We start from the raw sequence: 21,740 nt of genomic DNA, 5'->3' as shown, positions 1-21,740 counted from the left end.
GCATCATGCCTGGGATAAACCCCACTTGGTCATGATGAACAATCTCTTTAATATACTGCTGTATTTGGTTGGCTAGAATTTTGTTCAATATTTTCGCATCTATGTTCATCAGAGATATTGGTCTGTAGTTTTCTTTTTTGGTTGTGTCCCTGTCTGCTTTTGGTATGAGAGTAATATTGGCTTCATAGAAGCTGGAAGGGAGTATTCCAGTGTCTTCAATCTTCTGGAAGACTTTTAAAAGTAGAGGTATTAGTTCTTCTTTGAAGGTTTTGTAGAATTCATTTGTAAAACCGTCTGGTCCAGGACTTTTATTTTTGGGGAGGTTTTTGATAACTGTTTCAATTTCATTAGCTGTGATGAGCCTGTTCATGTTATCTACTTCCTATTTACTTAGTTTTGGAAATTGGTAGGTATCTAGGAAATCGTCCATTTCTTCCAGGTTCTCTAGTTTGGTGGCATATAGTTGTTCATAGAAGTCTCACATGATATGTTGAATTTCTGTGGTGTCTGTTGTGATATCTCCTCTTTCATTTAGTATCTGATTTATTTGGGTCTTCTCCATTTTTTGTTTTGTGAGTCTGGCTAAAGGTTTGTCAATTTTGTTCACTCTTTCGAAGAACCAACATTTACTTTCGTTGATCTTTTGTATGGTTTTCTTATTTTCAATGTTATTGATTTCTGCCCTAACTTTACTGATTTCTGTCCTTCTGGTTGCTTTAGGGTTCCTTTGTTCTTCTTCTAGGTCTTTAAGATGTGCAATCAGGCTGTTTACTTGTGTTTCTTCTTGTTTCCTAATGTGTGCTTGTATGACTATGAACTTCCCTCTCAGTACTGCCTTAGCTGTGTCCCAAATATTTTGATAGCTTGTGTCTTCATTTTCATTGAACTCTCGAAACATTTTGATTTCTTCCTTGATTTCCTCTTTGACCCAGAAGTTGTTAAGAAGTGTACTGTTGAGCTTCCACATTTTGGGACTACTACTAATCTTTTGTTGATTGTTAAGTGTTAGTTTAATTCCACATGGTCTGAGAAGATGCTTGGGATGATTTCAATGCTCTTGAAATGGCTGATGCTGTCTTTGTGGCCTAACATATGGTCTATCCTTGTGGAGTTGAGTAGAATGTGTATTCCCGTTTCTTGGGATGAATGACTATGAAAATGTCCAATAGTTTTAGTTTATCTATCTCTTCCTTTAGCTCCCTTATGTATTTATTGATTTTCTGCCTGGATGATCTGTCAAGTTGAGAGAGTGGAGTGTTGACATCCCCTACTGTGACTGTGTTGCTGTTAGTATACTATTGTAGCTCTTTCAGTAGATGTTTGATGTATTTAGATGGCTTCTCATTGGGTGCATAGATGTTAATAATTGTTAAGTTCTCTTGATTGACTGATCCTCTGAGCATTAAGTAGTGTCCATTCCTATCTTTTTTTAATCTTATCTATTTTAAAGTCTATCGTGTCAGATATGAGAATTGCTGTTTCTGCTCTTTTTTGTGGGCCATTGGCTTGTATGGTAGTTTTCTATCCTTTCACTTTAAGTTGTGTTTGTCTTGTTGAGTTAGGTGGGTTTCCTGTAGACAGCATATTGTTGGGTTGTGTTTTCTGATCCATCTTCCTACTCTGTGTCTTTTAATAGGTGAATTCAGGCCATTGACATTTATTGATATCAAAGATTGAAGATATTTTTTTTTTTTTTAGACAGTCCTAGGAAATTTATTTCAAGTTAAATGCCCATTATTATTCCTAAATTGTTTGCTAATAGTTCTCAAAGGATACTGGCAATAAACACAATTTTTTTTTTGTGTGTGTTTTAAGAAGTTCTAGACATATCACCAGTTTTCACCTCTCATATTAATTAAATAGTGGTTTATATGTTTACACTTTATTTTATTTTTTTTTAAATATTTTTATTTATTTTATTTAATTTAATTAATTAATTAATTTATTTTCCCACCGCCCAATCTCCATATCCCACCCCTTCCCCCGACAGCTTTCCCATTCTCTATCCCTCTGGGAGCATGGACCCAGGGTCATTGAGGGTTGCAGAAGGTAGAAGGTCTGGCTTCTGTAATTGCTTCCTCGCTGAACATGGGTGTTGACTGGTCGGTCCATACTCCCAGTCTGCCTCTCTCTTTCCCTAGTAGGATGGGTCTCTGGGGAAGCTGAGCTCCAGGACACATTGGTGTTGTCTTCAATCCAGGGAAGTCTGGCCGGCATCCTGATGACACCTGGAACCTGGTGACTGAAAAGAGAGTTAACATACAAAGCCAAACAAATTGTTGAGCAATCATGGACCCAAAGCTTGGAAAAGTGGAAAGGTAGTATTAGGGAGGTACTCACTGCAAACTCTAGTATACTTCTGCTTTCTTACTTTGGTGCCATACTCCAAACTCAGTCAATTTCTGCTTTGCGTTTCTACTTCTTTTTTTTTTTTTTACATGCATAACATTTCCCAGATTCCCATTTAGCAATACAACCCCCACTATTTCATTCATCATTTTTCATGGACCTGTATTCTCCCCACCCACCCACCCACCCCAGAGTCTTTTACTTTGGTGTAATACTCCAATTCCATTGATTGAAGATATTTTAACGCCATTCTTGTAGAGTTTTAGGAAGTTCTGATATATGGCTTATTTATGGTGGTCTGACTGTTTATAGGAGACCTTCCAGAACTTCTTTTAGGGCAGGCTTGGTGATAGATTTCTTCAGCTGTTGCTTGTCTGAGAAGGTTTTTATGCCTCCATCTAGTCTGAATGACAGTCTAGTAGGATACAGTATTCTTGGTTGAAAGCCTTTCTCATTGAGCACTCAATAGATATCTTGCCATTCTCTTCTGGGCTGTAGTGTTTGTGTGGAGAAGTCTGCTGCTAATCTTATGGGTTTTCCTCTGTAAGTGACTTTGTTTTTCTCTTGCAGCCTTCAGGATCCTTTCTTTGTCCTTATTCCTTTCCATTCTAAATATGATGTGTCTTGGTGTCTTTAAGTCTGGGTTAATTCTGTTTGGGGCCCTCTGGGCTTCCTGAACCTTTATGTCTTTGATGTTGTCTAGACTAGAGAAGTTTTCAGCTATTATGGCTTGAAGAATGCTTTCTTCCTTTCCCTCTCTTTCTTCCTCTGGCCAGCCAATAATGCGTATATTGTTTTTTTTGAAGTCATCCCATAGGACTCTGTTGTTGTTTTCAGCATCTCTTAATCTCTTTTTGAGATCTCTTACTTCTTTTTTAGTTATCTCTAATTCATCCTTGATCTTGCTAATTCTGTCTTCAGCCTCATTGATTCTATTCTCTCTCCCCTCTACTGTTTTCTGGAGTTCATCTATTTTGTTACCCTGTTCTGATACTGTTTTAGCTTGTTCAGCTAGTTATATTCTTAGCTCAGCTATTTCAGCTTTCAGCTCTCTAATAACCTTGAGATGATTAGTGTTTTCTTCCATGGTCTCATTTGTTGTTCCTGTCTTTCTGATTACAATTCTTTCCAACTCTGTACTCACTCCTGTGATTATTTCCTTAGCTTGTGTTTGGATGTTGACTTCATTATTTTGTGCTTCACCCTTTGGGGGGCTTTTAGCTGGACTCTTGTCCTGGTTCATTTCTCCAATATTTCTTCTGGTTGGTTTAACCATTTTATATATTATGTTATGAGTTCCCTCTCTCAGTACTTTTCAAATTACTGATCACTCTTGCCTGGATTGACTTGTGTCTAAGTAAGGTAATTAAAGGGTTCACAGTGGTGGAAGTTAACAGTTGTTTCAATAGTATTTTCTATTATAATTATTTTGTATTGTCTTTATTTACTGGGTAGAAAAGTCAGAAATTGAGAGGGAGTGGGTTAATAGGGAGAGAGACAGAGAGACACCTGCAGCCCTGCTTCACTACTTCCAAAGCTTTCTCCCTGCAGGGGGGGCTGGGGGCTCGAACCTGGGTCCTTGGACATTGTAATGTGTGCTTAACCAGGTGCACCACTACCTGGCCCCTTTTAGATTTGCTTAGAACTTTACTTATTAGTCAATGAAATAGAACGCAGAAGAGAGAGAAAGAGAGGGAACTCTAGAATCACTCTGGCCCATGCGATACCAGGGATCAAACTCAGGGCCGCATGTTTAAGAATCCTTCAGCAGGCGCTTTGTGGCTGGGGACTCTGGAGGCAGAGGGCATCATCAAGGGGTGGAGAAGTGGATTTGGATGGTCTCTGTCAGGACAGGAGGTAGGTGTCTGGAAGGGACTGGGAGCAAGGGGTTAGAAGGACGGCGAAGGGGGGCCAGGTAGTAGTGCAGCAGGTTAAGTGCACATGGTGCGAAGTGCAAGAACCCACTAAGGATCCCGGTTTGAGCCTCGGGCTTCCCACCTGCGGGGGGTGGGGGGGGTGTCGCTTCACTAGCTGTGAAGCAGGTCTGCAGGTGTCTATCTTTCCCTCCCCCTCTCTGTCTTTCCCTCCTTTCTCCATTTCTTTCTGTCCTATCAAATAACAACAATAGCAATGACAACAATAACAAGAACAACAAAATGGAGAAAATGGTCTCCAGGAGCAGTGGATTCATAGTGTAGGCACCAAGCCCCAGAGATAACCCTGGAGGCAGAAAGAAGGGGAGGAAGCCCAGATAAGCCTGGCCCTGGCCCCCTGCCCCCCACCATCTCCACAATAACCTGCTTCTTCTTCCTTTCTTTTTCTTCTTTTTAAAAAATATTTATTTCTTTATTTTCCCTTTTGTTGCCCTGGTTGTTTTTATTGTTGTAGTTATTATTGTTGTTATTATTGATGTCATCGTTGTTGGATAGGACAGAGAAAAATGGAGAGAGGAGGGGAAGACAGAGAGGGGGAGAGAAAGACAGACACTTGCAGACTCTCTTTCTTTTTAACCAGCACACTGCTCAGCTCTGGCTTATGGTAGTGTGAGAGATTGAACCTGGACTTCAGAGCTTCAGGCAGGAGAGTCTCTTTGCAGAACCATTATGCTATCTACCCCCCTGCTTCTAAGCTGATTGGGGTCTGGAGGTGCTGATGGGATCAGTCTGGGTTGTCCCCTGGTTTTGGGGGCTCCTTCCTGGTCTGGAACCCTTGCTATATGAACAGAGCTTCTCAGGAGTTGGGCGGTAGCACAGCGGGTTAAGTGCACGTGGTACAAAGCCCAAGGACAGGCGTAAGGATCCTGGTTCAAGCAAGCCCCCAGCTCCCCACCTGCAGGGGAGTCTCTTCCCAGGCAGTGAAGCAGGTCTGCAGGTGTCTATCTTTCTCTCCCCCTCTCTGTCTTCCCCTCCTCTCTCCATTTCTCTCTGTCCTATCCAACAACAATGACAGCAATAACAACAACAATAATAACTACAACAATAAAACAAGGGCAACAAAAGGGAGTAAATAAATAAATATTTTTAAAAGAAGAACAGAGTACATTCCCGTGCAATCTGGAAGGCTGCCACTTTGTTTGTCTTATTTATTTTTGAGGTTGCTTAGGCTTTACATATAGAGGTTTCTACTTCTTCTAGATGACTGTTTATTCTTTTTAAATATATTTTGGAGAGACAGGAATTGAGAGAGGAGGAGGAGATAGAGAGGGAGAGAGACAAACACCTGCAGACCTGCCTTTTGGCTTATGAATATGCCCCCTGCCCGGGAACCCAGGTGTGTGGTAAAATGTGTGCCCAGCCAGGGGAGCCACCCCCTGGCCCCATTTTATCTTGTATTATTTTATTGCCACCAAGATTGTCACTGGGGCTCAGTACCAGCACTATGAATCCACTGCTCCAGGCAGCCACTTTTTCCCTTTTTTTTTTTTTTCTTTTTCCTTTTTCTTTCTATTTTATTTTGGCAGAGAGGACAGCAATACCATCACCACACATGCACACAAGGCCCTGAAGAATGGGGACTGGGAGATAGCTGGTGAAGACATTACCTGGGGGGAGGCCAGTGGGGGCTGGGCTGGGTCCTCAATCTGGTGCCTGTCACCTTGCTTGCAGGCCTCAGTTTCCCTATCTGCTTCAGGAACCAAGTCCCTGTGCTCTAGGCTTCTAAAGGGGTGCCAACTGAGGGGGGCCGAGTCTGGGGGTCTGGTGGGGCTGTTTCCTCTGGGGACAGTTAACCCCCAAAGGACTGGGCTGTTGGCTGAGTCTCTCCTGGACTTGGTGGCCAGCACACTGTCCTTGGCCTGGTGCTCCTGGTGACCAGACCTCGGGGTGGCAGGTAGGGGCACCGACAGCCCCTAGCCCATTGGCTGTGACACTGGGCAGGGGCAGGGCACACTGGAGGCAGGGCCTCTTGCCTAGTAGAAGTGCTGGGTGGAAGACCGGGCTTGCGGGTACTGGGTCCAGAGTAGGGGAGCTCAGCAGGGGAGGGGTGTTGTTGTTGATTAATTTCCACAAGATAGTTTACAGGGCACTTTTGGGGGCCCTCCAAAGGTGTCCTGTATATAAAATTTATATATTTTAGTTTTGGGAATGTATAGTCACATTAAACATTTAGACTTTCACCTTAAATAGTTAGTTACCTTAGCAAATTAAGTTTTACCTTGTCTGGTAATAATGTAGCTGTAGGGTTACACTTTTGACCATTAAGTTACTGTTACCAAACTTGAGACATACCCATAAACATTTAGTTATAACACACTGGAGGAAAAAGAACCTTTGTTATAAAAACATATCATTTTAAAAACAATTTTATATCTGTCATTAGTCACACAGTTTAAGACTAAACACTTACATGTATACCAAAACTATATATAAAAATCAAAAGAGGGAGAAAAACAAAAATTTTGGAATGTTTCTGGACGTCTCCAGAAACTTTGGCTGCATCCAGCATTTTTATATAAAGCCAATTACCTTTTAGAGTACTCCGAGCAGATGGGTCATGCAAAAAAAATTTTTTGTCATTCAACACACTCACTCACAAAACACAACTGGCCAGTTATAACATAAGACATTCAGGGAAAGGGTAGGAGAGAGGTCTCTGTGAGCCAGCACGGGGGGGGGGTGGTGGTAGTGGCAGCCTGGCTCTCACGTCCCCTCCTTCTGTGTCCCCAGGATGAGCAGAAGTGCGTGGAGACGGTGGAGCTGGGCAGCTACGAGAAGTGCCAGGACCTGCGCGCCCTGCTCAAGCGGAGACACCGCTTCATCCTCCTGCGCTCACCTGGGAACAAGGTAGGGTGGCCCGGGCCTCTGTCCGCCCTGGGGAGTCTGTCTGCACTGGGGAGACCCCTCACTGAACCCAGCATGGGGCGGGCAGGGGGTGATGCACCATTAAAAGCAAAAAAAAAAAGCGTATCACTGCTGCCTTTCTCCACTGCTCCTCCCCTGTGGCCTCTGGGTCCGCAGGCCTACAAGCCCAGTGCTCCCAAGTATTGAACTGCTGGGGCCAGCAGGTCCCTCGGGTGGGCATCTGCCTCCCCACACAGGGTATCTCTCCCCTCTCTCTGTCTCTGTTTTTCTTCCTCTGTCTCTGTCTGACTTAGAAAGAATGAATAAGTCGGGCTGGAGAGGCAGCACAGTGGTAATGACAAATGAGTTTCAGTCACGACATCGTCATGACCCAGAGCTGAGCAGTGTTCTGGTAAATAAACAAACAACAAACAAACAAATAAAATAAATGGGAGTCGGGCGGTAGCGCAGCGGGTTAAGCGCAGGTGGTGCAAAGCCCAAGGACTGGTGTAAGGATGCCAGTTCAAGCCCCCGGCCCCCCACCTGCAGAGGAGTCCGCTTCACAAGCGGTGAAGCAGGTCTGCAGGTGTCTATCTCTCTCTCCCCCTCTCTGTCTTCCCCTTCTCTCTCCATTTCTCTCTGTCCTATACATCAACAAGGACATCAATAGCTACAACAATTAAAAAAAAGGGCAACAAAAGGGAATAAATAAATAAATAAATATTTTTAAAATCTTAAAAAAAGTTTATAAAAAAATAACTGGAAAAAAAACTGGCCTGGGAGGTGGTGCAGTGACTAGATCATGGCTAGACTATCAACGATGAGACTGCAGTTCAAGTCCTGTATCAGAAGTGTCATGTACACTGATTCCCTCCTCTCTCCTCTCTTAGCATAAAGACATAAATAGATCTAGAAAAGAAAAAAAATCATCCTGGAACAGGTGAAACTGTATATGTGAGTGGTGGTGCAAAAAGAAGAAAAGAAAAAAGAGATAGAACCCGACCCCACACTACGCCTTTGTTTGTTTTTTTGTTTGTTTAGACTGAGAATCTGAGCATCACTGTTACACTTGGTGTCAGGATCAAACTCAGAACCTAAGGCTGTTAAGACCAATGCTCAAGCCACTGTGCCACCTTTCAAGTTGCTACTTGATTTTTAGGAGAGACAGAAGGAGAGAGAGACTAGAGCCCTGCTCAGCTCTGGCATGAGGTGGTGCTGGGGATTGAACCTGGGGCCCTGGGTATATCTGGTGCTCTGATGCTGAGCTCTCCCCCTCCCTTCCCCCTTTTACTCATTTTTCTTGGGATGTGCCCACCCCTGGGGGATGGGAAAAGGCTCTACTGAGAGTTCTGTCTCCCCTTAACCTCCACCAGGCCCAGCCTCTCCCTGGATGCCCTGACCCCATCTCTGGGAGGTGGAACCCTGGGCTGGCTCCCTGACATACCCAAACACTGGAGATCTTTGAGGAAGAACTGATATATATATATTAAACACTGTATATATAGTGTTTAGTTCCATTGCTTCCAAGATTATGAGAGAGAATCAGAGCATTCTTCTGGCACATGTGGTGTTGGGGCTCGAACTCACCAACTCATGCTGGAGGACCCAATGCTTTACCCACTGTGCCACCTCCCAGGCTGCTCAGTGGGCTTCCCTTCCCCACCCCCCATGTAAACTCAGGTAGAAGGAAATCCAGACAGGCAAGGTGCTCCCATGTGGCACTGGGGGCTCAAACCCAGGTCCTCACTCATGGTAAAGGCTGCAGTCTAGTGGGTGAGCTGTCATCCACTGGCCCTGCTTCCTTTTTAAAGATGTATTTATTTCTGGGAGGGGAAGAGGGCAGAACCCCACTTGCTGAACTCTGCACATGGAGGTGCTGAGACTTGAACCTGGGGTTTCCGAAGCTTGTGAGTCCAGAGCTCTAATGTGTTTGACCATCTCCTCAGGTCCATGGTGCCCCATGTTTGCTAGTGCTCGAACCCAGGGCTTCCTGCATGACAAGGCGTGCATTCTATCCGCTGAACTGTCTCCCAGGCCCTGGGCCACCTCTTCGTGCCACCTCTGAGAATCAGTCAGGGGGCGGGGCAGGTTGGGTGGGTGGACCAGGAGTCAGCAGGCGATGGGGTAGGAGGGTCTGACCTCAGCCCGCCTTGGGCCAGGTGGGCCGGGCTGCGGAGGGTGGGACCCCACCTCAGGGAGGACTGTTTTTGCAGCTGCCCTGCTCAGCTACTGTGGCCAAGGTCCTCCCTTCACTCCCCCCCACTCAATCCTGCCAAGAGCTTGGCCGGGGGTGGGGGGATTGGGGGGGTTTCTCTGGGAATGGATAATGGGGATGGGTGGAGTGGTGCAGGCTGCAGGGGTGGGGGCACCCCCCTCTCCAGCTCACCCACCCTGGAGCTCACCCAGAGGGTGGTTGGGAGGTGAGTCCCATACCGCTTCCCTCCTCCTTATCCTCCCTGAGGGGTGGGGGGGGTCACATGACCCTGACGTCTGGTCCCAGGCAGCCTCCTTTCCCCCTCTAATCAAATAAACAAAGACGCCAGTGTCTGCATGCCACCACCCCCTCCATGAAGTCACAGGGCCTCTGCCAGGAAGCAAAGTAGCCTCTGCCGGCCTCTCGCTCGCCTCTGTCTCTCAGGGCTGCTCTGGGGCTGGCTGGCCTCCTGGGCTCTTAGGAAGGCATGTGCTTCTTGGGGAGCCCAGGGCCCCCACACGCACTCAGCACTGGGGGTGGGCGGTAAGCGTCTGGTCCCAGCCGCGTGGGGTGTCTGTGCCCCCCCAAGCTGCCATTGTTACATGTTGGCTTCTCCCACCCCTGATGCCCCCCTGCTCGGGGGGGGGGGGGGGGGGCTTTCTCAGAGGTGGAGCTCACTTGACCATGTGCAGGGACCTGGGTTCAAGCCCAGGAGGCTCCACAGGCAGCACGTGTGCGGGGGGGTGGGGGGGGGGTAGCGTCAGTATCAGTGGAGTGGGTGCTGTGGTCTGTCTCTCTGTGTGTCTCTCAGCCTCTATCTTAAAAACAAGTGTCAGGAGTCCTGTGGTAGCACAGCGGGTTAAGTACACGTGGCACAAAGCGCAAGGACCGGTATAAGGATCCGATTTGAGCCCCTGGGGGTCACTTCACAAGCGGTGAAGCAGGTCTGCAGGTGTCTGTCTTTCTCTCCCCCTCTCTGTCTTCCCCTCCTCTCTCCATTTCTCTGTCCTAACAACAATGACATCAGTAGCAATAACAATAATAATAACTACCACAACAATAAAAAACAAGGACAACAAAAGGGAAAGTAAATAAAAAAAACAAAAACAAGTGTCAGGTTAAGCACACATGGTGCAAAGCGCAAGGACCAGTGTAAAGATCCCAGTTCGGCCCCCAGCTCCCCACCTGCAGGGTAGTTGCTTCACAAGCGGTGAAGCAGGTCTGCAGGTGTCTATCTTTCTCTCCTCATCTCTGTCTTCCTCTCCTCTCTCTATTTCTCTCTGTCCTATCCAACAGTGGCATCATCAATAACAACAATAATAACTGCAGCAATAAAACAACAAGGGCAACAAAAGGGAATAAATATTAAAACAAAACAAAACAAAAACAAGTGTCTTCCTGTAGTGGTGGAGTTGTGCAAGTGTGAAGCCCCAGCATTAACCCTAGTGATAAGAAAGAAAAGGAAAGAAAAAAAAAAGAATGAAAAAAGAGGAGGAAGAGTGTCAGAGAGAGGGAGAGAGTGAAAGAGACCACAGCCCTCAAGCTTTCTCCAGCATGGTGGGGGCTGGGCTCGAACCTGGGCTGCGCACCATCCCAGAGACCGACTCCACCCTGGACCTCACACGTGGGAGCCGCACACTGAGCCGCACACTCTGCTGCATCGGTTTTTATTTTCGTTTTTCATGAGAGAGGGAGACCAGAACATCACCCCCACCACCCATGGAGTTCCCCTGGCATGTGAACTCTCTTCCAGCCTCCCTTTTAAATATTTATTTATTATCTGACAGGGCATAGAGAAACTGAGAAGGCAGGGGAAAGAGAGAAGGAGAGGGAGAGGGAGAGGGAGAGAGAGAGACCCCTGTAGCCCTGCCTCATAGCACGGGAAGCTTGTCCTCTGCAGGTGGGGACAGGAGGCTTGAACCCAGGTCCTTGCACATGGTAATTTGTGCATTCAACCGGAGGCATCACTGCCCAGGCCCTGGATTTTTTTTTTAAAGTTCAGTATTTTTCCAGAGCCCTGTTCAGCTCAGGCTTCTGCTGGTGCTGGGTATGGAACCTAGACCTTGGAGCTTCAGGCATGAGAGCCTTTTTGCACAATCCTTATCTGCTTCCCCAGCCCCCCATTTTTATTTTTTCATGAGCAGGGGAGAGACCTAAGTATACACCACCATGCATGGACCCCCACTAGTTCTGTCTTTGTTGCCATATGGTGCCTGGAGTCAAACCCAGGGCCACGAGCACGCAAAGTCCAGGCTGTCCAGCTGAGCTGGCCTCAGGCTCCCTGTCCTGTGTCCCCTCTGACCTCATATCTCCTCCTGGGAGAGTCCTCTGGGTCTCCCCTGAGGCCCTTGCCCTCATGGGAACAGAGAGCAGAGGTCACTGGCCGCTGTGAGGACCGTGGCAGAGGGAGGGCTGCAGTGCGGGTGGACCCTGGGCTGTCTCCCATCCCCTGACGTCCTTGGTGCTTTTGTGGGCACCCGAGCCCCTCTCTGCCCTGCTCCTCTGCCAGCTGTCACTGTGTCTCTGCATCTCCAGCAGCCTGTGATGACAGGGGCTGCCAGCCTGGCACTCAGAGGGGCTGCCCCACGGCCTGCTGGCTCTGTCTCCTGTCCCCAGGGACAACTTGGGGACGCTGAGCCCTGGGCTGCTCTGATGCTGGACACATGGGGCTCTGCCTGGCTGCAGCCTCCCCTGGCCATCCGTGCAGATGAGCAGTGCGGGGAGTTGGGACGGGGCACAGGAGGAGGAAGTGATACAGTGAGGGCCGGTGCCCGGTTACATTATGGGAGGCGGGCAGGCGATAGCTAACACCAGGGTGGGGCGGGCATGGGCACTGGACAAAGGACAAAGGACAAAGGACTGGGGCGTCTAGGGTCCCAGAGGGGCAGTGGGGAAGGCACAGGGCTGATCCATTCATTCATTCATTCATTCATTCATGCTTTCTCTTTTTTTCTTTCTTTCTTCTGTTCATCCATTTATCCATTCTTCCATTCATTCTTTCTTTCTTTCTTTCATTTATTCATTCTTTCTTAAGAATTTATTTGGGAGTTGGGCAGTAGCGCAGCGGGTTAAGTGCAGATGGTGCAAAGCACAATGACCAGTGGAAGGATCCCAGTTCAAGCCCCCGGCTCCACCTGCAGGGGAGTCGCTTCCCAGGCGGTGAAGCAGGTCTGCAGGTGTCTGTCTTTCTCTCCCCCTCTCTGTCTGCCCCTCCTCTCTCCATTTCTCTCTGTCCTATCCAACAATGACGACATCAATAACAACATCAATAAAAACTACAACAATAAAAAACAAGGGCAACAAAAGGGAAAATAAATAAATAATTTATTTATTTATTCATGAGAAAGATAGGAGGAAAGAGAGAGAGAACGAACCAGACATCACTCTGGTACATGTGCTGCCGGGAGTTGAACTTGGGACCTCATGCTTGAGAGTTCAGTGCTTTAACCACTGTGCCACCTCCCAGACATGCTTACCCCCCCCCTTTCTTTCTGCCTCCAGAGTTATTGCCGGGGCTTGGTGGGTGCCTGCACTACTAATCCACTGCTCCTGGAGGATATTTTTTCCCCATTTTGTTGTCCTTATTGTTGTTATTGTTGCCATTACTGCTGTTGTTGACTAGGACAGAGAGAAATCAAGAGAAGAGGGGAAGACTGCTTGTGAAGCGACCCCCCTGCAGGTGGGGCGCCAGGGGCTCAAAACGGGATACCTAGGCCAGTCCGTGTGCTTGGCGCCGTGTGTGCTTAACCCGCTGTACCACCGCTAGACCTCCCCCTTTCTATCTTCCTTCCTTCCTCTCTTTCTTCCATTCATCCATTCATTCAGGGTTTACTGAACACCTACTGTGCTTTAGCCCTGAAGTCCCTGCACCTGCCGGCCATGCCCTGCCCCTCTTCTGTCTGAGGAAGTTGGCACTGTTTTGGCCTGAGGGAAGGCATTACTGACCATCCCCACTGCCCAGCTCCAGACTCGGTGTGTCAGTGCCCATCAGCTTGGCGGGGGGCAGGCGAGGGGTCCTCTCTCTGCAGAGGGAACCCCATTTGAGGACCCCTGAGCCTCAGTTTCCTGACTCCAGGCCAGAAAGGGGCTGCAGTGCTCTGCTTCTCTCTGTGTGCAGCCAGCTTGGAGACCAGGCCCTGCTGTGCTGGAGGAAGCTCCATGCTGTGGTCTCTCCCCCGCCCCTGCTCCCAGAAAAAAGAAAAAACACAAAACCAGAAAACCAGTGGAGGCCAGAGGGGTGACACTGGGACCTTTTCACTTGGAGCCCAGCCTGGGAGTAGACGTGGAGGTCCCTTGGGGGTCACTTCTGTTGTTGGTGTGGAGGTCAGCTGGGGCTACTTCCACTTTCCGGAGCAAACAGAGGGGCTGGGGGATAGCTCACCTGGCAGAGCACCTGCCGTACCATGTGGGAGGTCCTGGGTTCAAGCCCTGACACCATGTAGTAGAGCCGCAGCACTGGGGGACACTCAGTGCCACGGGTTCTCTCCTTCACCGCCTGCTTCTGTCTCTCTGACATAAGAGTTGACCCAGAGGTCAGGGATGTGGCTCAGCAGGTTCCCAACCCCACAGCCAAGCAGGAACCTCCAGCTCATAAAAGAATACAAAGACACCTGGGGGCAAATAAACCAAGGCCCACAGGCAGACAGACAGCCTGGGGGACCAGCCCGGAGGAGGGCCTGGCCTGAACTCTGGGCATCGGCTGGGCGGAGCGCGGCGTGGGGGTGGGGAGGACACAAGGCTCCCAGATATTGCCCGGCTCTGACTGCCACCTACTGCGCCCCGCCAGGTCAGTGACATCAAATTCCAGGCACCCAGCGGCGAGGAGAAGGAGTCCTGGATCAGAGCCCTCAACGAGGGTATCAACCGGGGCAAGAACAAGGCTTTTGATGAGGTGCGTGCCCGGGGCTGCTTCTCCACAGAGACCACCCCCCTTTCCTCTCAGCTCCTCTGTGCTACCAGGACATCTGCTGAAGCCCTTGGCAGTGTCCCCATTTCATGGTTCAGGAGACTGAGGTATAAGGAGATGAAGTGATTTTATTATTTATTTTAATTAATTTTATTGGAGCTCTGCTCAGCTCTGGCTTATGTTGGTGCTTGGGATTGATTCTGGGATTTTTTTTTTTAAATATATTTTCTTTTTTAAAAAAATATTTTATTTATTCATAAGAAAGATAGGAAGAGAGAAAGAACCAGACATCACTCTGGTACATATGCTGCCAGGGATTGAACTCAGGACCTTATGCTTGAGAGTCAGTGCTTTATCCACTGCTCTGGACCATGATTCTGGGATCTTTGGTGCCTTAGGCATGAAAACCTTTTGCTTTCGTGTTTTATCTATTTACTTTCCTTTTTTTCCCTAAAAATATTTTATTTATTTTGATGACAGGGATACAGAGAGAAAGACACACACAGAGAAAGACCAGAACCCTACTCAGCTCTGGCTGATGGTGATACTGGGGACTGAACCTGGGATCTCAGAGTAAGGCATGAGAGCCTTTGCAGAACCACTGTGCTGTCTCCTCAGCCTTATCTATTTGTTTTCACCAATAGCCCCATGGCTACTGGTAGTGACAGGGATCAAACCCTGGACCTCTCACACACAGGTTTATTTTATTTTATTTTATTTTATTTTATTTTATTTTATTTTATTTTATTTTATTTTTACCAGATCCCTGCTCAGTTCTGGCTTATGGTGGTGTGAGGGATCTAACCTCGGACTTCAGAGCCTCAGGCACGAGAGTTTCTTTGCAGAACCATTATGCTAGCTACCTCTGCCCTTATTTATTTATTTATTTATTTATTTATTTTATTTGCCCACCTGGGCCTCCCACATGCAATTCCATTGCTCCTACTGGATTTTGTTTGTTTTGGTTTTTGCCATTTAATGTCAGAGCAGACTGGAGGGAGGGAGTGGGAGAAAGAGAGAGAGAGAGAGATCAAGCAAAGACGACTTTTCACCATTGATGGAGCTTCCTCTGGTGCTGTGCCTGGTGCTCCCGTGGTGTGTGTTGGGGTGGGGGGGGCTCAAGCCTGGGTCCTTGCCCACGGCAAAGCGTGCGCTGTACCAGGTGAGCTGTCTCCCCAGCATGAAACTGCTTGATTTGAATGGGCTGCAGGGGCCCCAGCTGGCCAAGTGGGTGGGCACTTCCAGCTCAGGGCCCAGAAGCCCACTGTCCAGTTTAGTCTAGGCCGAGTGGTTCCTGGCAGTTCAGTGTGGTTCTGGATGGTTCTGAGCTGCTCTCCTTGCCCAACTTTGGTGACCCTGTCCCGACATGGTGACATGGTGACAGCTGAGCTTGGGCCAGGCATTGTCACAGGGCCCCAGATGACAGCAGACAGACATCCCGGGAAGCAGCTCTCCCCCAGTGAGGCTCACATACACACTACCTCACACCCAACACCCCAGGCTCACAGCCTTGAACCCTGGTCACAGTTCTGAGATACTATATCACAATTACCCCTTCTTAGGCTGGGACTAGTGTCCCCAGTCCACAGGAGAAGGTGTGGACCGGTGACAAGAGTGGACAGGGGCCTCGGCCTGACCCCAGGGCGGTGCTCTGAGCCCCTCCTCTCTGTGGGGGTACACAGGCCCTAGGGAGAAGAGTCGGCCATCACCCAGGGAGCTGCTCATAGAGGAAGGAGCAAAGGCTTGGGAGGCTGGGGATAGCCAGGACTGACCGGTGGCTCCCCTCCCTCCCTCCCCAGGTCAAAGTGGACAAGACCTGTGCCCTGGAGCACGTGACCCGGGACCGTGTGCGGGGGGGCCAGCGGCGCCGGCCACCCACCAGAGTCCACCTGAAGGAGGTAAGGCCTTGACACCCCCTCCCCCTTGGCTGAGGAACCCCAGTAAGTTGGGATGGCAACCAGGCACGAGCCCCCTTCCCCTAACTGCCCCCCCTGTTTTCCGGTGGATTCCAGGGGGCTCCTGAGCCAGCTGGGGGTGCCTTGTTGAGCCCACACACTGACTTTGGCGGAGTTGGTGGCAGCAGGAAAACTGAAGCGTGGAGTTATGCCCTGCACCCCCAGAGCTCAGCTTTCAGCTGGAGGGACGCCCAGACCCTAGGCTGCTTCAGGCAGAACCCAGCCCAGTTTTTGCATGGTGAACAGGTGTGGGGAGGGGGCCGGTGAGGGACCCCAGGGTCCACGGGGCCTGAAGCTGTCTCCTGGAGGATGGAAGAGGAACAAATGGTGAACTGGATATGGGGACTGGGAAAGTGGGGTTCGGGGTTGGGTATAGGTCATGAGTGCAGGCACTGGGAGTGGGATGGATGGGAGGGTGTGAGGTGGGGTCACTTTGGGGTCCTCTTCTTCCTCTTCTTCCTCCTCCTCCTCTTCTTTCACCAGAGCCCTGCTCAGCTCTGGCTTATGGTGGTGCAGGGGACTGAACCTGGGACTTCGGAGCCTCAGGCATGGCAGTCTCTGCATAACCAGTATGCTGTCTATCCTGCCCTCAACATTTCCTTTTTTCCTCCCTTCCTCCTTCTTTTCCTCTTCCTTTTTCATCCTCTTCCTTCTTCTCTTCCTCCTTTTCCTACTCTTCAATAAGATAGAGGGAAATAGAGAAAGAGACCAGAGCCCTTCTCAGCTCTGGCTGATGGTGGTACCAGGGCTTGAACCTGGGACCTTAGTGCCTCAGGCAGGAGAGTCATTCTGCATCACCACTATGCTGTCTTCGCTAGCTCCCAGCATCCTCCCAGAGAGAAGGGGTCTGCTTGGGGCCCTGTGGGGCACTGTGCAAGGAATAGGATGCAAGAGGGAAGGGTGTGGGGGAGAGGGGTCAGGGTCACTGGGGAGGCTGCTGGGGGCTTTATTTTATTTTTCAAAATTTATTTATAAAATAAAAAGTAAAAAATATCGACAAGACCGTAGGATAAGAGGGGCACAACTCCACACAGTTCCCACCACCAGAACTCCGTATCCCATCCCCTCCCCTGACAGCTTTCCTATTCTTCATCCTATTCTCTGGCAGCATGGACCCAGGGTCATTATGGGGTGCAGAAGGTGGAAGGTCTGGCTTCTGTAATTGCTTCTTAAGTGGTATTTATTTATTTATTTATTTATTTATTTATTTATTTTTACCAGACTGCTCAGCTCTGGTTTATGCTGGTGTGGGGGACTGAATCTGGGACTTGGAGCCTCAGCCATGAGAGTCTCTATGCATAACCATTATGCTGTCTACCCCACTAAAGTGGTATTTATTTATTTAGATTTAAATCTTATTTTCCTTATTTCATATGAGGTGGAGGAGCCAGAGCACCACTCTGGTAGATGCAGTGCCAGGGACTGAACCTGGGAACCTCAGGCCTTTGAGCCCTGTGCTCTACTGGCTAAGACATTTCCCCTTGGCTGCTCGAGCAATTTAATCAGAGACAAAGACAGAGAGGCCAGAGCACCATTCAGTTCTGGCATACAGAGGTGTTAGGGATTGAACCTGGGGCCTTAGGCATCCTCCTACCCTCACCCCCCAGAGGGTTTGTTTTTGAGGTGAGTTGTCAGCTGAGGGGAGAGTCAGAGACTGAATCAGGCAGAGATGAGGGGGGAGCCTGCCCTGTGGGTCTGGGACGAGTGGGGCCCAGCCCCCAAGGGATCCCCCGACCCCTGGAATGGTCTGGGTAGGGGGGACTTTTTCTCTGTGATTCAGTCCATGAGACAGGTCTCCTGTGGGGGGGGGAATGGGGGGGTTCCAGCCTGGACCCCACCCTCTTTGTAAGGGGCCCTGGGGCTCCCCAGGAAGGCTCCCTCAAGTGGCTGGTATCCTCCTGACCCCCAGGCCTGGTGGGAGCACGGGGGCAGGGACTCGGCTTGGCACAGCTGCTGGCCTCAGGCAGTCAGCTGTGGTCCGCGGCTGCCCATGTCTGGGACCACTTCTGACAGCCTGAGGAGAGCGGGCTTGGACCCTGGATCTGCTGGGCATAGCAGGGTAAGAGGGACTGAAGGGACACAGGGACACACTGAGGGAAGAGGGCTCATGATGCCTGTCCTGGTGCTGTGGCCTCCTTCCTGGCTGTGGGGCCCTGGACAGCGGGTGACACAGAGGACCCTGCCCAAGCCACACAGCCAGGGATGAGCCAGGCACCACGCAGGGCTGTGTCCCCTGAGGCCCAGGTCTCTGTCACCCTGCCCTGTGATGGGGAGACAGAGACTTCTAACAGGCACAACATCTTGGGTTCAAGCCCCAACACCACAGGGGAGCACCATGGATGGTGGAGAAGTACTGAAGTGTCTCTCCTCTCTCTGAAAACATTCAGAAAGAAAGGAGAGAGGGAGAGAGAGAGTTGGGCCTGGGAGACCATTCAGCTGTATCATGGTGTGTGAGGTCCTGAGTTCAACCCCCCACACACACATGGCATAAAGAAAGTGGGGGGTCCCGTTTGCTGATGGAGAGGGAGGGCTCATCAGAGGAGCATCAAGACCAGTCACCACTGGTTCTGAGATCCAGGTGGAGGTTGCAGTCAGGTAGGGAGTCCCTAGCCTGGGTCCCCAGCCCAGCCTCCGAAGTGACCTCCAATTCTGCCCCCTCAGGTGGCCAATGCGGCCTCAGATGGGCTGTCTCGCCTGGACTTGGACGTCCCCAACAGCCGGCCATCCGCCTTTGTCCCCAATCAAGAGGATGATGCTGTGGCCCCTCCCCGGGAGAAGCCTCAGCCCCTCATGCCACCCACCAAGCTGTCCCCAGCACCCCAGAAGGCCAGCCTGGGAGACCTGACTGAGCCTTCTGCAGGGGAGAGGGCACCCAGCCCAGAGGCCCTGCCCAACAACCTTGGGGATGAGGGGGCAGCACCAGAGGACCCCAGCATTGAGCCCCGCAGCGGGGTCTTGCCTGACAAACTGAAGGTGAGCTGGGAGAACCCCAGCCCTGAGAAGCCCCCCACCCTGGACAGCGCCAATGGTGCTGAGCTGCTCCCTGGGTCCAGCCCTGAGCAGCCCGAAGCCGCCCCCAAGGAGGCGGGGAAGTCCCCCCCAGTCCCCCCACCCAAGATCCTGTCAAAGAAACTGAAGGCATCCATAAGAGGGATAGAAGCTTCTGGGACCTCTGAGACCTCGGCGCCGGAACCGGTCCCGGTGAATGGTGTGTCCGACGAACCCCTTGAACCCTGTTCAGCCCCCAAGGACCCAGGGACATCCCCCCCAGATGCAGTGACCCCTCCAGATGCAGCAGCCCCCCCAGTGAAGCCCCCCATGGACCCTGAAGTCCCCTGCCAGCCCCGCTGCTCCTCCATGGGGGACCTGCTGAAGGAGGTGCCCCGGGACCCCCGGCAGCGGCTGTTCCGGGCCCAGCTGGGGGTGCAGGCAGCCTCGGAGCAGACAGAGAAGCTGCTGGACTCAGTGCTGAGCGGGGGGCCGGCCCCCCCAAGCACCAAGACGCTGCTTAGCCAGGCCGTGGAGCAGCTGAGACAGGCCTCACAGGCCCTGCAGGAGATGGGGGCGCTGGACGGGCTGCACCCCGAGACCCAGCGCAAGGAGTTGGTGACCCTGTACCGCAGGAGTGCACCCTAGGACGGTCGGGCACCCTGGGGGCCTCCCACTAGGCCTGGTACCACCCAGAACCACCATCTGCCACGGGGTTCTTCTTCTGGACTGTTCCTGCCCGCCTGGGGGCGTGGGCACTGCCCTCGGGGTTTGGGGGTTGCATCAAGTCCGATTCCCACCCCCCCATTTCCACGTTTACATTTCCAACTGCTGAACAGAGCACAGCTGAGCCCCCCAGCCCCTTCCCCAGGTCACCCCAGCGAGAGGATGGCTGCTGTCTGTGTGAGGGAAGCCCTGGGCCCCAGCCTTCAGCCACCCCACTGGGCCTGCCTCCCTGGGATGTCAGCCCCCCAGGAGGAACTAGAAGCTTCTCCTAGTCCAGCCCTGGCTCCCAGGACCAGCATCTTCCCAGAGGGGTGACACCCCTGCCCCCCCAATAGTCTCAGAAAACTCTGGATGCAATAGGTTACACTTCAGAGTTTTAAAGCCGCCCACCTAGGTTTTGGGGGGGGGCAATTTTGACCCACCAGTTCCTCCTCCACCCAGCAGGTCAAATATCACAGTCTTGCTGATGGGGATGGTCGGATCAGAGCCTGAGACCCCCTTCCCCTCCCCTGGCCTGACTCTGGCCCCAGTGACCTGTCCCCCTCAACTTCCAGTCCGCAGCTGGGGCTGAGAGGATACTCAGGGTCCAGAGGCTTTGGACTAGGCTGCCCACCCCCACCAGTCCTGCCAAGGTCTTTCTGCATGTGCACCTTTGTTTACCGAGAGAAATGGGGTCTCGCTCCCCAGAACTGCAATACACACCACCAGCTGAGCCCACCAAGGCCTGCCCACCCAGGGCCCCCTTCACTCTGCTTTTGCTGTGTCCCTGAGGGCAGTGGCCTGGGACGGGGGGGGGGGGGGGGGGGCAGTGTGGCCTGTGCCAGGCAGGGGGTGGGCCGCTGTGGCCCCTAGAAACTTCCCCCCCCACCTGCCGCAGCCTGCTTCTCCCTCTTCCGTCCCCACCCGCGGCGAGGACCAGAATGTCACCGGCATCCACTGTCACAAGGTCCCCGCATCTGCCCCGGAGCCTGAGCTTACTCCTGTCACGTGACCAGCACAGCAGCCGCCCTGGTGGCCAAATGCTGAAGCCGCCTAGGTCCCCTTGCCCTGGTGCCTGGCACCTGGCTCCCGGGGGAGAGTGGGGGCCAGAGCCTTGCCACCTCCTCCAGGGAGGTACCCTGCCTTGTCTTCTGCTTCTGAAGCGCCTTCTCAAGGGTTGCAATAAAGCTCTTTTTATGGAACGTGTGGCAAGCTGGTCTATTGGCTCAGGGACTGGCTCCGGGCCTGCCGGGGGGAGGCAGAGGGGTGGTGGTGGGGGACCAGTGGCATCTGGAGGGGGGTCAGTTGCTCTTTGGATCTCACCCCCACGGCCTCTGAGGCTATGCGGAGGGACAACACTCATTTATTTATTTACTTATTTATTTCCAGTGTTATCTATCGCTGGAGCTTGGTGCCTACACTATGAATCCACTGCTCCTGGAGGCCATTTTCCCTTTTTGTTGCCCTTATTATTTATCATTGTTGTTGTTATTATTATTGTTTTATTGTTGTCGTTGTTGGATAGGACTAGGAGGGGAAGACAGAGAGGAGGAGATAAAGATGGACACCTGCAGACCTGCCTCACCACTTGTGAATCGACCCCCTGCAGGTGGGGAGCCAGGAGGGTTCAAAGTGGGATTCTTATACCGGTCCTTGTGCTTTGCGCCATGTGCACTTAAACTGCTGTGCCCGACACCCCCCGCAGTTATTTATTTTTATGTTACCTGGGGCCTGTGTGATTTCACTAGGTGACTGATGTTTTAATAGAGAGAGAGACAGACAGAGAAGCCAGATGCCATTCCTGTACACCAGGAATTAAACCAGTAGCCTCAGATACACACGTTCTGTTCTCTCCCCACTTCTGC

At 51.0% G+C, this 21,740-nt stretch overlaps 1 protein-coding gene across 1 annotated transcript in view; it reads left to right on the top strand.

The window, feature by feature from the left end:
- PLEKHO2 (pleckstrin homology domain containing O2) overlaps window positions 1-21,077 on the top strand; it is a 35,414-nt gene extending 14,337 nt beyond the window's left edge. Inside the window, exons 3-6 of the mRNA XM_007532365.3 lie at window positions 7,014-7,130; window positions 14,108-14,212; window positions 16,027-16,125; window positions 18,844-21,077. Of these exons, the coding sequence (XP_007532427.1) occupies window positions 7,014-7,130; window positions 14,108-14,212; window positions 16,027-16,125; window positions 18,844-19,818 (1,296 nt within the window). The 3' untranslated portion in view covers window positions 19,819-21,077. The remainder of the gene's footprint in view (window positions 1-7,013; window positions 7,131-14,107; window positions 14,213-16,026; window positions 16,126-18,843) is intronic.
- The last annotated feature ends 663 nt before the right edge of the window (window positions 21,078-21,740 follow it).

This window comes from Erinaceus europaeus, chromosome 16, assembly GCF_950295315.1.
Source record: "Erinaceus europaeus chromosome 16, mEriEur2.1, whole genome shotgun sequence".
NCBI lineage: Eukaryota > Metazoa > Chordata > Mammalia > Eulipotyphla > Erinaceidae > Erinaceus > Erinaceus europaeus.
This window is presented reverse-complemented; position numbering and strand designations above follow the sequence as displayed.